Source organism: Moschus berezovskii, chromosome 1 (genome assembly GCF_049115385.1).
Source record: "Moschus berezovskii isolate FMDL1 chromosome 1, NW_MosBer_1.0, whole genome shotgun sequence".
Classification (NCBI taxonomy): domain Eukaryota; kingdom Metazoa; phylum Chordata; class Mammalia; order Artiodactyla; family Moschidae; genus Moschus; species Moschus berezovskii.
In genome coordinates this window covers 157,745,199-157,762,657 of record NC_142460.1, presented here as the reverse complement: position 1 = coordinate 157,762,657, position 17,459 = coordinate 157,745,199, and the positions used below count along the sequence as shown (strand labels likewise).

Sequence of the window (17,459 nt, the reverse complement as noted above, 5' to 3'; positions counted from 1 at the left end):
CTCCTCTCCTTTCTGCCCTCTTGGTGTCTAGACATCCTGTTTCACCACTCTGGGTGATGTCTATCATCTTTCTCCCCAAAAGGTGCATCTAAGTCATCTACAATATGTGTCTAAGGATCTTCTGGGGACCTTGTTCATGGTGTCCAAGCTTATTTGGTGTTGCAGAGAAGTCAACTCTGGTTTTAAAAGATTCAGAAATAGCTCTGGAAATGGAACACCAAATGCAAATAAAGAGAGAGAAATAGGGTGATAAGTTGAGAAATGCACTTCTCTTTTTAGAAGCTGAACTTAGTATCCCAAGCACTGACTCCAATGTCTCCGTGGCTTTGGGCCAAAGTTTATTCCCACACTTTCAGTTTTCCTTTTCTGATATACATGGATTTGGAGACAGACTATGATGAACTAAACAAGGGCCACTATTTCCAGAAGAAAACTCACCCATATCCATATTTTCTACAAAAGATCCATGATATGGATGGTAATATAAGACAGACTTCCCTCCCAAGAAATGCGTGTTCTCATCTATCTTCCTACATTGGAATACAAACCCAGCCCAGCGGAGAATAACTGTCTGAGATTCTGTCAGGAAATTCTACCTAAAGGCTGGTCTAGCATTTTTATCTTCCTTTAATAGATCAATAGTTGAGTCAGTTGGATAATAGATCCAGCCTTATTGATATAAATGAGAAAAATATCCCAAAATATCATTCCTTTGGAAATAATCTCTTTAGTGCCCCCTCTGTGGTCTTTTCTGAATCTTCTTAAAAGATGTGTTTGCTTTGTGTCCCCTTTCCTACTTTTGGTTCCTTATACAACATTCTTTGTCTTCTCTTCTTTAAATTGGATTAAACATTGTTCAGGCTCTCTTCACTCCTATGCTGTGTACTCCCATAGCTCCTATGTCTGGAAGTGCTTTTTTTCATGTCAGTATTTGGAGAGCTATGGGGTTACCTCTTCCAGTATTTCAAGCTCCATAAAATATGTTTAGTCAAAGTCTTCCAGACAGCCACTCCATATATTATCTTTAGGGAGAAAGTCACCCTCCTCCCATTCACTGCCTCTCTTAATGCGCTGAGGGGTCAAAAAGCCATCTGTGAAATTGGAAGTCACATTTGAAAGCTTGCCCCATTAAGTCACATTTTCCTGCTCTGAGTTCCTTCTTAAAGAGCTTCAGCCTCATGGCATCCCTGTGGTGGGTGCTGGATCCTCCCTGTAGGACACGTGACCCTCTTTCTACCAACCTCTCTTCCAGCCAGCTGACCATAATCTGATCCACATGAGTCTATACGTATTTCCCATTGACTTTCATTAAATATGTTACTGAACCACGACTTTCACTTCTGTGCAGATAATTTTCTCTTCCCCCTTAGACACTGACAGACCTAAGGATCATGCTTTAGAAGGCTGGATCCCAGATAAGCTGGATGACTTGGAGGGATTCAGATTTCTCCGGTAAACTTGAAAGTGAAAGCTTTGATCTCATACCCTGCTCCTCTGTGTTGTTCATTATTGTTATGTCATGTGAAAATGGTGCTAGTGATTTTAATGTTATTTATGTCGAGTGCTTAGAGCAATGCATTCTGGACTGCATTTCATCCCAGAGAGCCCATGTCAGCCCCCCTCCCATCTTTGTCAGGGCAGGAGTAAAGAGCCTTCTCACTTTATGACCCTGCCAGGGAGGTGAAGCTTGGAGTGAGCTCACCAAGTGCTGGATGCCTATAAAGGGACAATCCATAGCCCACCTTCACCTTCTATCTCTGGGTAGCCTTTGCTGATGCTGTCGTGCTTGCGCATTCTGCTCAGAGAAGACTTAGTCTCTGCCATGGCTTACCTGGTCCTGGGGAGGGATGGATACACGGAGCAGTTTAGAAGATGCCCAGCAGCTTGGGATAAAGTCTTCTGTCCAGTTGCTGCTGACTGCCTTCTACCTGATACCCCTCTGCTTGCAATTCAGTAATTGCACAGCTCATCCCTGTGGATGTGAATTCACTGTGTGGAACTTGATGCAGTTTCATCAGGAGACACTCGTGGCTGGAGTCAGTCTCTCTCTATCCTCCGATTCTTCTTGTCTGTCACCACTCCTGCTTTTCCCACTCCTTGCCTCACTGAGCTTGACTTCACTTTATGCTAAAAGAGCTGGTGTGAGTTGAGTTTTTTAAAAAAGAATTTTGTAAGGTAACATTTGTAGTGTAGTTGGCAATATTTCCCTTAGCTACCTGGCAGATTCAGCTCAGGGGACCAAATCTGGGTTCCAAAATGGTAATACAACATGAGAAGAATCAGAAGTCCTTTCCCCTTCCTTCATTCTGTTCCTTTCTCCTTCCCTCAACATGCTCTTATTAAATACTTTTTGCTTGTGGATGTTGAGTCCCAGAGATGAACAGACACTCTCCTGCCCAGAAAGCTGACAGTCTTGTTGAGAAACAGGCCAGTAACATGTTCACTCTTTCACACATCCCACAACACAGGCAAATGTGAAGTTTGGGGCCAGCAGAGAGCAGCGTCTAGCTCCTTGTTCTGGGAGTAAGTGGGGAGATCAGGAGGACTTTGCAAAGAAGGTCACCATTAGGCTGAGCTTTTAAGGTTGAAAACTAGTGGAAAAGTAAGTTTGGAGGAAACTCATGAGAGAACGAGACAGAAGAGGAAAATTAAATAACTTAAGGAGGGAAATGACCATGGCCTTGCAGCAGTGGTGTGCTGAGCCAGTTTGAGCTACTTCGCAGTAGCCAATTGTGTGCATCATTTTGCAGCCCTGTGTTTGGTGACATCTTGGTAGTCTGACATCAGCCATGGGAGGAGTATTTACACCATGATAATTGGCAAATGCTACAAATCAAAGGTTTTGTTTCTTCACTTCCTGGAGAGCTGAGACTTTAGCACACTCCAGGCCTTCCAGAATGTGCAAGATAATTTCAAAGAGGTTGCAGAGGAACTGGCCCGTTTCTGCTGCATATAGATCCAGAGGAGAGGGCTGTGTTTGTTGCAGGAGCGATTGGATAGAGAATTCAAAAAGATCCTCATTCATTAAACATTGATTCCATGCCTGAAACTGTGGTGGATGCTGAAAAGCACACTCAGTGCCTAATAACCCCGGCTGATGTGTTAACACAAAGTCCTACTCTGCAGGAGGAGGGGATGGGACTGAGAGGTAAGACGAGGGGTCAGAGAACACGCAGCTCTGGAGGCAGGAGGTGGAGAGGCTTGATGGCCAAAGGAAGGATGCAGGAGAGAGGCACCTGGGAGGCCGCTAAGAACTTGGGGCTGCTGGATGGGCTGATGCTCTGCGTGGCAAACTCTGAGAACAAGGCTGAGAGAAGGCTCCTACAGAAGGGATCCTTGAGGGCAGGTGACTTAATCAAGTATTAAGTCTGGAATCTAGCCATCAGGAGGTTGGGTATGGATTTTATCCTATATAATATGGTGAGTGAGTAGTCTCGGAGCAGGGTAGGCAGTAGGAATCAGGTGGGAGAAGAACCTGATGAACCTGTGTTGATTGAACTTGAAAGGGTGATGGGAAAGGTTCGTAAGAATTCAGAGACACATAGACCAGTTATGGGGCTGGGAATCATGGAGGAGGTTTGAGGTGGTCAGTGCTGGAATCAAGTGTGGTAAGGAAGGCTGCCCTGCAGCAAGTAAACCAACCTAAACCAGAAAGTACCCAAACATGGTGAATGGAGGGGCAAGTGGGCTTGATGGCTGGAGCTGGCGGGGAGACATGGCATGGAGGTTGTGGCCAGAAGTGATGGCCATCAGGTTAAACACCTTAAAGGGAAAGGGGAGCGGCCTGGCCACCAGGGTGTGGGGACTGGTGGTTGTGCTTGCCAGTAAAGGCCAATGGAATAAAATCTAAAAACTTTGGGGTTGAAGAATTGCACCAACCTCCAAAGTTTCTTCTACCATTGTTGAGGATAATGAACAAAAAATCAAAATAACTGTGAGCCAGATGTGACACCAACCAAGAGGACTGAATTACACTTGACCCTGAACAACACAGGGGTTAGGGGCACAGACCTCTCTGTATGGTTGAAAATTGGTGTGTTTAATTTGACAGCCAGCCCTCTATATCCATGAGTCCGCATCCCTGGACTCAACCAACCATGGATTGTGTAGTACTATAGTACCTATTTATTGAAAGAAGTCTCCATGTTAGTGAACCTATGCAGTTCAAACTCTTGATGTTTATCAAGAGTCAACTGTATAATTAGCTCATTTATCATTATGTGATGTTTGCTTTGTTGTTATTTAGCCATTCAGTTGTATCCAACTTTTTTGTGACCCTGTGGATTATAGTCTGCCAGGTTCTTCTGTCCATGGGATTTCCCAGGCAAGCAGACTAGAGTGGGTTGCCATTTCCTTCTCCAGGAGATCTTCCCAGCTCAGGAGTCCAACCTGTGTCTCCTGCATTGGCAGGAGGATTCTTTACCATTGACCCACCAGGGAAGTCCCAATATTTGTTTAGTGCCCCTCTTTTATCTCCATGATCAAAGTTCCATGAGAGTGATGAAACTTGAGTGCTTCTGTTAGTCCCATGCTTGGCCTGCTGTGGCACTAAGGTGCTCAGTTAAAAATGTCCTTGGAGGAAAATCATAATAGGGATAAGACTTTGAAGAACTGGGTATAGTTTGAGAGTATGTAGAGAAACCAGAAAGAGGTCACATAAGATTGTGAGTTATTCGGTGCTCCGAAAGGAGCTTAGTGGAATGAGGAAGGCCGATCCTTCCTCTTTTCTTGCAGTGATGGGAATTATTGAAGTCCTTTTAGAGAGGGCATCTGCTATCTTTGGAGAGTGTCGACTCTTTGAAACCATGAATCTGACTCATAGGAATCACTCATAGGTCAGCTTCAGTTGACCTGTGGAGTTCTAATCAACTGCTTGATTCTGATCAGTTTGAGCTGTAGACATGCCCAGAACATAAACTAAGGCTTCCATGTATACTTGGGCCCTAAAGCATGAATGGTGTTCCTGGGTTGTACAGTGTACAACCTGCATAACTGTATGTAGCAGCCCTGAGCACAACAATGAAACTATAAGTAAAGGTGTTACCAGAAAGGATCATCGAAGGGGAGACATGCCCTTGTATTTTAATTAATAACCCCCTGCCCCCACTTCAGCAGATGGCTTAGGTGAGAGGACTGGATAAGGAGAGTTGGGGAGAGGGATTCTGTGGTGTATATGGATAGGATGGGGCCAACAAAGAAGACCCATCTCTTCTCTTTGAGGAAGAGAGTGGGTTTCTTGGTGATGATTTGGTAGAAAATACCAATACTGGATAGGAGTCACAGCAGGAAGGGTTTCTGGATTACAGTTCAGTCACTCAGTCCTGTGTGACTCTTTGCGACCCCCTGGACTGCAGCACGCCAGGCTTCCCTGTCCATCAACAACTCCCAAAGCTTACTCAAACTCATGTCCATTGATTCAGTGATGCCATCCAATCATCTCATCCTCTGCCATCCCCTTCTCCTCCCGCCTTCAGTCTTTCCCAGCATCAGGGTCTTTTCCAGTGAGTCAGTTCTTCCAATCAGGTGACCAAAGTATTGGAGTTTCAGCTTCAGCATCAATCCTTCTAATGAATATTCAGGACTGATTTCCTATAGGATTGACTGGTTGGATTTCCTTGCTGTCCAAGGGACTCTTAAGAGTCTTCTCCAACACTACAGTTTAATTCTTCAGTGCTCAGCTTCCTTTATAGTCCAACTCTCACATACGTACATGACTACTGGAAAAACCATAGCTTTGACTATAGGGTTTCTAGAGGAGCAAAGTAAATAGATGTTGTCAGTAATTATAATTAATATAGCTGGCATGCACTGAATACTCACCATGTGCATGCTTCATTCAGCCCTCATAACGACCCTGTTAGCCCTGTGAGTTAGTGTGTGTGTGTGTGTGTGTGTGTGTGTGTGCGCGTGCGCGCGCGCGTGCAAGCACTCATGCATTTTCATATGCATTTGTAAACTGGTAAGGATGGTGGCTCATACGTTAAAGAATCTGCCTATAATGCAGGAGATCCAGGTTTGATCCTTGAGTTGGGAAGATCCCCTGGAGAAGGGAATGGCTACCCATGCCAATATTCTTGCCTGAAGAATTCCATGGACAGAGGATCCTGGCGGGCTACAGTCCATGGGATTGCAAAGAGTCGGACACGAATTGAGCAACTAACACTTTCACTTCTCTTTTCAAGGATATCAATATTCAGTGAACAGTTTGCCAAAGGCCATGTTACTGGTTGAGGTAATAGTAGGGCAAAAACTGAAACCCAGATATGATTGACCTTAATCCAGTTAATGTGACTTCCACACTGTCTTCCACTTTTGTCACTGTCCTGGAAAAGAGCAGCTAAGTATTCAGAGACATTGCTTCTGATGTCAAACTCTATCTAGCAGTTTGGAGTACCCAAGCCACTTGGCTGGGAATGGCAGTACTGACCTAGAATTCAGTGTGCCTATATGGTGATACCACCAAGATGCCCCTCATTCCTTGGGAAGAGCATGTTCTTCCTACCTTTGTCCTGTTCTCTGGTCCTCCTATTTTAATATAATCAGTTATTGACTTAAGAAGGCTAACAATGAATGCCACAATATTTAGCATTTTTAATTGCATGTGCTTGCTTATGTTAAGTACTTCCCTGGTGGTTCAGATGATAAATGGTCTGCCTGCAATGCAGGAGACCTGGGTTCAATCTAAAAATAATAATATCTAGGTATATGGTTGTTGGAAGGAAAGTTATGACCAACCTTGATAGTACATTAAAAAGCAGAGACATTACTTTGCCAACAAAGGTCCGTCTAGTCAAGGCTATGGTTTTTCCTGTGGTCATGTATGGATGTGAGAGTTGGACTGTGAAGAAAGCTGATCGCCGAAGAACTGATGCTTTTGAACTGTGGTGTTGGAGAAGACTCTCGAGAGTCCCTTGTACTGCAAGGAGATCCAACCAGTCCATTCTAAAGGAGATCGATCCTGAGTGTTCATTGGAAGGACTGATGCTAAAGCTGAAACTGCAATACTTTGGCCACCTCATGCGACGAGTTGACTCACTGGAAAAGACTCTGATGCTAGGAAAGGTTGGGGGCAGGAGGAGAAGGGGACGACGGAGAATAAGATGGCTGGATAGCATCACCGACTCGATGGACATGAGTTTGAGTGTACTCCAGGAGTTGGTGATGGACAGGGAGGCCTGGCATGCTGTGATTCATGGGGTCGTGGAGAGTCAGACACGACTGAGCGACTGAACTGAACTGAACTGAATGACTATAAGAAGCTGTGAGAAAAGAGAAAACTAGATTTACTCTCACCATTTAGGTATTAGGTATTGTGGGCATCATAGCTACTAATTAGAGTCATCTAATTTGCCAACTCCAATAGCCTAGTAATGGGTACTTGGGGAACTCGGCTGAGATGGAGAAGTGGGATTGTGATCAATTAGTAATGTCTGTCCTAAGTATAGAATTAGGAGGTGGTGGAATGCCTGCCATGATTTTACTATCCCTAGTTTAGCCATAACCTATCTTATACAGGCTAGTGTCATGAAACTTGCTATAAATCATATTTTTAAACCTAGCTTAAATGAATTCTTTAAAACTTTCTTTTCTGGTGGAAGCTTGAATTAGTTACTTGAAGCTCTACTTCCCTTTTTCCCTCCCTGAGGCAGTTTGTGACTTCAAAATGCTAAAGAAAAGAGTGCAATTGTGTGTGGATCCGAGTAGCACATAGCCGACAGCTAGTGCTTGAAATACCTGCTGGCAGGTTGGATGTTTCATTTCCAAAAATTGAAAATTCTTTCCTTCTGATTTTATATATAATAGTTGAGGCATTTAATGTGGCTAAACCATTTTTTTTCTCTCTTGCTCATTTTGTCAAGGAAGATAGGGAAGAGGACCTGGCAAGGAGCTGAAATTTGTAGGGAATCATTTCGGCAGCTGTCTGAGAGGGCAGTGACAGGAAGTGGCAGAATGACCCTCAGCGGACAGCTTTGAGGGCTGCAGTTCTCAAACTAGAGCCAGGCGTCAGAATCAGCTGGAGGCAAGTTAACACCCAAGTCACTGGGCCCTGCCTATTGAGCTTCTGATCTAGGTGGGAAGAGGTTGGGCTCCAAAGCTGCTTTTTCTAATGAGTTTCCAGGTGATGCTGGTGCTGTTGAGCCACATTTTGAGAACCACTGCTGAGAGCCACTGGCACTAAACTGGCCTGAAGCTGAAGTTGGGTCCTAGCCAAGAGGAGATTTGGTTCTAGGAGAGGATCCAAGGTCAGCTGCAAAGACCTGTGCCCATCACAGTTCAGCCAGACCAAACTTAGGTTGACTGCCGTTACTGTCAGTCAAGGAGCTGCATAGAAAGAACTAACTATAACCACTACTCAGTCATTTCCTAGAAGTATCTATTTTAAATATAATTCTGTGAACTTCCCCGGCAGTCCCTAGGACTCAGCACTTTTATTCCCATGACCCAGGTTCAATCCCTGGTTGGGGAACTAAGATCCCTCAAGCCACATGCTGCTGCTGCTGCTAAGTCACTTCAGTCATGTCCGACTCTGTGTGACCCCATAGACGGAAGCCCACCAGGCTCCCCTGTCCCTGGGATTCTCCAGGCAAGAACACTGGAGTGGGTTGCCATTTCCTTCTCCCTCAAGCCACATAGAATGGCCAAAATTAAAATTATATGTATATCTATGTATGTGTATATATATAGGCTTCCCTGGTGGCTCAGTGGTAAAGAATCCACTTGCCAATGCAGGAGACGTGATTTCTATCTCTGGGTCCAGAAGATCCCCTGGAGAAGGAAATGGCAACCCACTCCAATATTCTTGTCTGGGAAATCCCATGGAGAGAGGAGCCTGGTGGTTTACAGTCCATGGGGTCACAAAGAGTCAGACATAACTTAGCAACTAAACAACAACAATGTGTGTGTGTTTATGTGTAGTATGTATATATATAAAATGCTAATACTGAATTTGTTGAAAATAGATTTTAGGGGTTAAGAATTTTTCTTAAAAATATGGAAAAATTGATGGCTATGATTTGGAGCTTGTGTGAAAGGAAGCTTTTTAGAGTTCATATGATGTGTCTGTGTGCTCAGTTGTGTTTAGAATTCAGATCATGGCAAATCAAAGCACCACAAATCTCAATTTCTGGCCCTAATGGCAGGAAAGTTGTCCAAAAATAGTTCACTGAACATAGTACATGAACCTGAAGTCAGAGACCACAGATGACAGCGGTCAGATTGTAAGTGACGGATGGCCTTAATTTTCTGTTTATTACTAAAATTGGTGCATCAACTCCAGTTCCCTATGAGCTTGTGGGGGTGCTAGAGGGGCCAGAACCCGCAGACTTTAGCGCACAGGACTTACCTGGAGACACTGTCCATGCCCAGATGCCTGGCAGGCGGACTTCTCACTACCCTTGGCAAGATGCCCTACTTGTCTTGGCTGCAGAAACCCTTTTCTCTTCCATTCTCCACTCCCCACCCCTGGTTGTCTTTTTAAAATCACCACCCTGTATCTTCAATAGTCTGGAGTTTGCAATGCACTTTCTCATAGACCCCACACCTGGGAAGGCCCCACAGTTAATCAGTTCTGAGGCTGAACAAGGGAAGCACCCTGTCTGAAGTCCAGGGGTGGTGTCAGGATGAGGGGGTGGAGAGGTGGTGTAGACTCAATTTTCTTTCTCCAGAGTTTCTTCTTTTCGCCAGAGTTTGCCCCAGCTGCTCTGGGGGCTACTTAATTACATGGTAGGGGACAGCCTCTGAGTGAGAACTATGGATGAAATGACTTCCTTTGCAGTTGGTGGTTTGAAAACCTCTGGGCTTGGAGAATATGAAGTCATTTCTTTGTCAGACACCAGAAAGTAGCTATTTTTACAGAATCACAATCCTTTAATGATTATGGAGCAGATTTTCCAAGAGCATATAACACTGCTATATGGTAACCATACAGAACCCATCTCTCCCTATCCAAGGAGAACACTTTTTTAAAAACACTATTTTTTTTTTAGAGCAGTTTTAGATTCACAGAAAAATAGAGTGGAAGGTACAGAGATGTCTCATATAACCCCTGCCCCCACACATACACAGTCTCTCCCATTGTCAACATCCCCAGGCAGAGTGCTCCATTCATTACAAGTGACAAACCTACACTGATAGATTATTATCACCAAGGTCCTTAGCGCAGGTTCGCTCTTGATGCTATGGGTTTAGACAGATTTATAATGATAGGCACCCCCCCCGCATTTAATTTCTTACAGAGGAATTTCACTCCCCGAAATATCCTCTCACGTTTTTACTTTATAATTTCAAAAAACTATATGAAGAGACTCCCTATAGAGGATATAATTTAGAGCTAAAGTGTTTGGAACGCTACACCTGAAGACCAGTCAGCCACAAAGGCTAAACAACAACAGGACATTTGCCGATTAGGAAAGGAATGTACGTGGCCCACACTATTCTGTGTAGATAGGACTTTGCGATGCCACACCTTCACCCACGTCTTCCTTCTGTCTCTTCTTTCTCCCCAGGCACAGCTACAAAGCTCACTCTGTGTGTCAGGCCCTGTGCAGTCAGAGGCAGCTTATATGCAAGCACTGCTTTCAAAAGAATTCAAAGGTGTAGGGATGAATTCCAGGTACTCCAGGGCCTTTGGCAGTTCCCTGATCTGTTTGAATAAGCTTGGGTGGTTTTGACCCATGGCTCTCAACTTTGGCTGCTCCTCAGACCCACCTGAGCAGCCAGGCCTGACTTCGTGAACCTGTGACCTGTGCAGGGGCCCCCATGCTCAACAGGGCCCATGCTCAGTTTCATGCTCTGCCACTACAGTCTTAAAATTCTTAATAAATTTTGAACAGTGAGTCCTGCATTTTCATTTTGCACCAGGCCCCGCAAATTATGTAACTGATCCTGTGGGCGGCTTTTAAATATGTCCGTGCCCAGGCTGCACCCAGACCAACTAATCAGAATCCCTGCAGGTGGGATCCAGGCCCCTGTGCTTTGTAAGCTCTCTGGGGGGTTGCTGTGGGAAGCCATCCTTGAGAACGGCTTGTATAAAACAGAAGTCCTCAACTATGGGATTTATGTGTATGTTGTGGGAAATAATAAATTCACCCAGGGTGCTTTGACAAACTCCCCGGACTGATGTGTAGAAACTGATAAATATTCTGATTCCTGAATATTCTAATCTTACCTAACAAGCCAGGCAAGAGCTTTCCATGAGTATGCCATTTGTCTAGAAGATGGTCCCACTGTGCTTGCAGTTCCCTTGTTACTGCGTCACTGTGACAGTAACTGCATGTGAGTGGTTGGGACCTGCACGGTTGGGGCACGGTGGCCCCTGCCTGGTAACTTCCCCCAGCCCTCCTCCCTGTGGCACTGCTAACTGCACACACCTTCTGAGAGGTGATGTGACAGGAGATGGTGTGAACTGTGGACAGCATCCCTAACTCTGCCTCACAGCTGTGGGGTCTGAGGCACGTGTTCTTTGTGCCTCGGTTTCTTCATTAGTAAAATGGGCATAATAATACCCAACTCAAAAAGGTGTTGTGAGAATTAATGAGAGAAGACATGCAAAGAGCCCAACAGCACCTGGCATATAGGTGGTCAAAACAGATCGATGTACTATCTCCCCCAAGAAGAAACATTAGCATGTTTTCCCCTCACTCTGAACTGTGTCATTTTACTAAAAGAAAATAGAACTCATTAGTACAGTAATAAGAAAGAAATGCTGATATTCTTCAGTTAGTATACTTATTAAACATGCATATATATTCGTTCAGTTCATAGCTATTGAATGCCTACTAGGTCAAGGTGTTGGAGAATTGATTGCATATATATCTGTGCACAGGCACCCGTGTATACACATACAAACCTTGTCTCCTGAGTCTCCTGCATCTTTACCACTAGCAGGCCTTTTACCACTAGTGCCACCTTGGAAGCCCTTGATCAAAGTGGAAAATGTAAAAAAATTAGAATAAGCATGAGGAGGAGGAAAAGAAACAGAAAGTACAACTAAATAAAACCTGGTGAACAGGAGGAGAGTTCTCATGCCCTTGGACAATCTCTGAATCCAGCAAGGAAAAAGTTACCTCTTCTTTTCTGGTAAAAACTCAGCTAAAGAAAAACCACAGAGTTTTAGTTCCAAGAGCCCTCACACCTCACTGTTGACCTTGATACAATGGAGTATTACTCAGCAATTAAAAAGAATACATTTGAATCAGTTCTAATGAGGTGGATGAAACTGGAGCCTATTATACAGAGTGAAGTAAGCCAGAAAGAAAAACACCAATACAGTATACTAACGCATATATATGGAATTTAGAAAGATGGTAACCTTAACCCTGTATACAAGACAGCAAAAGAGACACTGATGTATAGAACAGTCTTTTGAGGGTGGGATGATTTGGGAGAATGGCATTAAAACATGTATATTATCATATGTGAAACGAATTGCCAGTCCAAGTTCGATACATGATACAGGATGCTTGGGGCTGGTGTACTTGGATGAACCAGAGGGATGGGGTGGGGAGGGAGGTGGGAGGGGGGTTCAAGATGGGGAACACATGTACACCCGGCGCAGATTCATGTCAGTGTATGGCAAAACCAATACAATAATGTAAAGTAATTAGCCTCCAATTAAAATAAATTTAAAAAATGTAAAGACAGTCTCTCCACTTCTACTGGGGAATTACACATGACTTCACTTACGGCTCAGCTGGTAAAGAACCTGCGCCTGCAGTGCAGAAGACCTGGGTTCAATCCTGGATCGGGAAGATTCCCTGGAGAAGGGAAAGGCTACCCACTCCAGTATTCTAGCCTGGAGAATTCCATGGACTGTATAGTCCATGGAGTCGCAAAGAGTTGGACACGACTGAGCAACTTTCACATTCACATATATAGAGACACAGCCATATATACAATATATGCAAACATGCACATAGACACACATGTATATGCATGCATAGACACACATGTATACATACTATGCGTACTTACATATACACACAAATATGTACATATGCAAGCACACACATATATGACAGGTAGTTATTATTCAATACTTTTCTTTAAATTTTACTCAAACTGCAAAATCAATGCTTATTGTAACAATTTAAACAACAGAAAAGCAACTAAATTAAGTTTACTAATCCATACTCCCCCATTCCTATTCCCACTGTTCCAGTGTAACCAATTTTTTAAACAATTTGAAATTGAAAATAAATTTGCTGTGAATTTTTTCCATAATTTTTTTTGCATACACACACAGATCTCAACCCGGGCATATTCTGTAGGCCACATTCTTAACTTTCTCTTCTTTTCTGTTTCACTTAGATGTGGACATCTTTTGAAGTCAGTATATCTCACTCATCTATTAGTCTTCAGTAGCTCATAGCATTCTGCAGTATGGCGATTCTCTTTTTAACCATTCCCCTGGTTATGGTCATATGGTGTTTGACGTTAAAGGAGATGCTGAAGTAAACAGTCTTTTATAACAGTGTTAATACTGGTACTTCTACTTATTTTGGATAGGACAGAGACAGAGCCTCCAGAAGTTTGTAACCCAAGGATGGGCAAAGCCAAACAAATAATAATAAATGTGATACCCCAACTTCTATTGCATGCCTACCACATACCAGTCAATGCAGTGGGTGCAAGGTGCGGATGTGAATGGGACTTGGTCTGACCTCAAACAGTATGATCATGTATCAAAACCAGTATTACACATGCTGTCTATCTTAAGTTCATGTTGAAATCTTTCTAATGGTGCTTAAGACAACCTCTACTCCAGCATTAGAGGCTTAAGAAGTCCCATTGACTCTGGAGCAGCTTTACATCCAAAGCCCTTTCGTGCAGCTTCCTTCCAATCTGTGCAGCAGAAAATACAAAAAAAAAAAGTCCCATCTAAATCACAGAGTTAACTTGCTTTCGTAATTCGGCCAGTAATTCATCTGATTGCTCACAGTTTGCTCCATCATCGTCTTCCAGAAGCTGAAAGTGACAAAGAAATTTCTCCTGGCAGAAAGACATGTTTCTCCTATCAGGCCTTTGACACCCATCTTTGTGATGCACTTACAAGCAGATTCTAAACTGCTTCCCATGAAAGCACTGAAGTTACAAAACCAAGTTAAATCATAACTTTTGAAAGCACGTGAACAAGATTCAACAGATTTTTTAAGCAGCTGTGAAACACTGTCACCAGAATTGTTTTTTCTCCTGGTGATTTTACTACAGAAATGTTTAAATGCTGCAGAACCCATGGAGGTGTGCTGCTCATGTCTACCTGAAAAAGCCACTTTCTGTTCAGCTGCCAGGAGTGCAGGTAGCTGCCAGCTTCCCACTGCAGTGCCTTCAGGATCTACCTTGGCTTTCTCGCAGGGCCCCCAGCTCTTTCTGGAAAAACCCCAGCCAGTGACAGAGCACAGTGGGATGCTAGGGCAGGGTCTTTTGGGGATGGGCACTCTTTATTCTGGAGCTCTTCATTGTGTTGGATGAGACTGTCAGGTCTGCATTGCAGTTTGGGCCTCTCTTGGCTTTCTCATGCTTCCTCCTTTCTTTTCATAATGCCAGGTCTGCATTGTGATCTGGGGCTTAGGCAATCCTGCTTCCTCTCCCCTTTATCCTGCACTGAGTCTGCTAACTTCCTTTCCTAACTCCTCAGTGTATGCTTCTCAGGGACCCAATAGACACAAACACTTTCAGGGCAATGTAGGAACATAAACACTATACATCTCATTCAGAGGACTGGAGGACCTGAACATGTCCCTAGCCCCTAGACATTCTTATACTAGGCTCTGCTAAAAATGAATTATGTTTCTGCCACAGTGAAACTGACCATTTCATCTCAATTGTTCAGCTGGGATACAAATGAAACTCTAAACGTGAGGAAAAATAAACCCATACAGAGTCTGAAATTTCACTTCAGTTACCCAAGCTGTCTAAAATCTGAGGTAAAGAACATATTTGGGTATTGCTTCTGTGTTTGCCATGAATTGCTAAGAGCCAGGCCGTCACAGTTATAATGAGAGGTCACTCTTTCCTTTTTGCCACTTTAATCACTGTTCCACTTGGAGCACCGTTGTTCCTGGTAAGCTGCCTCCCCTCATGGCAGCACAGGATGAGGAGAAAGCGGGTTATAATTGCATTTCTTTTGCAGGAGAGTTTGGAGAGGTGTACAAGGGGCGTTTGAAACTTCCAGGCAAGAGGGAAATCTATGTGGCCATTAAGACGCTGAAGGCTGGATACTCAGAGAAGCAGCGACGGGACTTTCTGAGTGAGGCGAGCATCATGGGGCAGTTTGACCATCCCAATATTATTCGCCTGGAGGGTGTGGTCACCAAGAGCCGGCCGGTCATGATCATCACGGAGTTCATGGAGAATGGCGCTTTGGATTCTTTTCTCAGGGTAAGAACTGCTCAGCTTACCTTCACCCTTCAGAGTAAAAGCACAGATGATGGTGGTGCTGGTGGGAGTTTGGGGACCGCGGTGGGCTGGGAAGAAGTGTCCACGTGAGGACCACCTGCCGCTTAGGAATCCCTGATGAAATACAGATAGGCATTGGAGATGTTAGCAAGTTAACAGATTTTTGCTAAAAAGAAAGAACAAAGCAGAGCAGGTGGGCCCCTCCGTAGAAGGATGGCACAGAGCCAGGCCTCGATGAGTAAGGATGAATAGAGGACAGAGAATGGCCATCGGCATCTGTATGAATCATGGAGATTGAAGAGCCTTCCAGCTGCCATGCCGTCCTGCGTGACTCATGCAGACATCAGTGGCCATCTCTGCCTTCTCCCCAGCACAGTCGCCCTTCCATTCAGCTCTCTTCATTTGCAGTTCAGAAATAAAACACATTGCCCTTATCTGACACCTGGGCCACCTGGCCTCTGAGGAGGTGCTTCTGGGCAGGACACGGAAACAGTGTGTCACAAGTGTCCACAAGTCTTTCCTGGGGTTGATGGATAGCTGTGGCTCCCACCCAGCCTGGAGCAGGGATGGGGGCCCCAAAGGCCTATGGCCGAGAGATCTATAAAGGACCATTGTCAGAATGTCGAAATGCAGCCACAATAGAAGCACTTTCATTTCTATAGGGCATCTCAGAGCTACTCAGAGAGGGCTTGTATGAGTGTGCTCATAGTGCTTATGTCTGGGGGATAGAAGCTGTCTAACCACAGGCCATGGAGCAAGGCCTGCTTCAGACCAAAGGGCTTAGCTGGGGAGCCTGGGAGCAAGAGGGTACAGGGGCAAGGCCTTCTGAGCAAGGGCTTCAGGGTAATACTAAGTAGCTGACTATACGTGTCACCAAAGCTACCAAACAGTAGCTATGGCTGCAGACCAAAGGACTATTCATTGAAACATTCACCAGGAGTCAGTCATTGAAGCATTCACCAGGTGACTGCTGTGACCATGCCCTGTGCTGGGAACTGGGCCTATACTGATGAGAGAGATTGCTTTCACGCCATGGAACAAATCACCCCAAACTTCAGTGACTCAGCACAATAGCAATTTAGTTTGCTCATAAGTCTGTAATGTGGGTAGGCGCCTCTCTGTTCCATGTGTTGTCAGCAGGGGCAGCTCAAGGGCTAAGATCTGGAATCGCCCAAAGACTCATTTAGTCATCTGTCTCATAGTTGATGCTGGGTGTCAGCTGGCATCTCTCCACCTGGCCATCTCTGGCTTCGTCACAGCAAGCTGGGTCCTCAGAAGAAGCATCCTGAGCACAGAAGGTAGAAGCTGTATCAGTTCTGTAACCTAGCCTGAACAGTGAGTCACATAGCATCCTTCACCCATGGTGATGAGCCCACCCAGATTCATGGAGAGGAAGCACTCCCCACATTTTGCTGGGTACTGCAACCTGATGTATGCTTACACATAGGGATGGGAAGTCCTGCTATGTCCATCATAGAGAATACAACCTGCAGAGATGCCCCTGCCCCCCAGGACCTTTGTGCCCAAAGCTTCCAGTAATCATCTGTCTGGATTGTACTTTTTGTTTCTATGCATGAAGCACAGAGGTGTCACATATGTGATGATGGGCTTCTCTGGTGGCTCAGATGGTAAAGAATCTTCCTGCAACACAGGAGACCTGGGTTCCATCCCTGGGTTGGGAAGATCCCCTGGAGAAGGAAATGGCAACCCACTCCAGTATTCTTGCCTGGAGAATCCCATGGATGGAGGAGCCTGGCAAGCTCCAATCCCTGGGGTGACGTTTTGTTTCCATGCATGAGAGACAGAGGTATCACATATAGTAGAACTGAAACCTTCTTGAGAAAGCCAGGGATGGCTTCAAAGAGGAGAGAGAACTTCTCTAATATTAAAGAAGGAGGAATTTGCCAGACCGCAGATAGGCTGACAGAACAGTAGAGCTGTATATTCAGAGGCTGAAGGCAGGGTGACCTGTTCAGTAATCTGTCAGCAGTTGCATGGTGGCTCTGAAGCCCAGAAGTAGAGTTTAAGGGCTTCCCTGTGGACAGGAAGCTGAGGACTTGTCT

At 44.7% G+C, this 17,459-nt stretch overlaps 1 protein-coding gene across 1 annotated transcript in view; it reads left to right on the top strand.

The window, feature by feature from the left end:
* The window catches only part of EPHB1 (EPH receptor B1), a 471,805-nt gene that overhangs the window by 390,928 nt on the left and 63,418 nt on the right, over window positions 1-17,459 (top strand). The window contains exon 11 of the mRNA XM_055413290.2: window positions 15,131-15,378. Coding sequence (XP_055269265.1) covers window positions 15,131-15,378 — 248 coding nt within the window. The remainder of the gene's footprint in view (window positions 1-15,130; window positions 15,379-17,459) is intronic.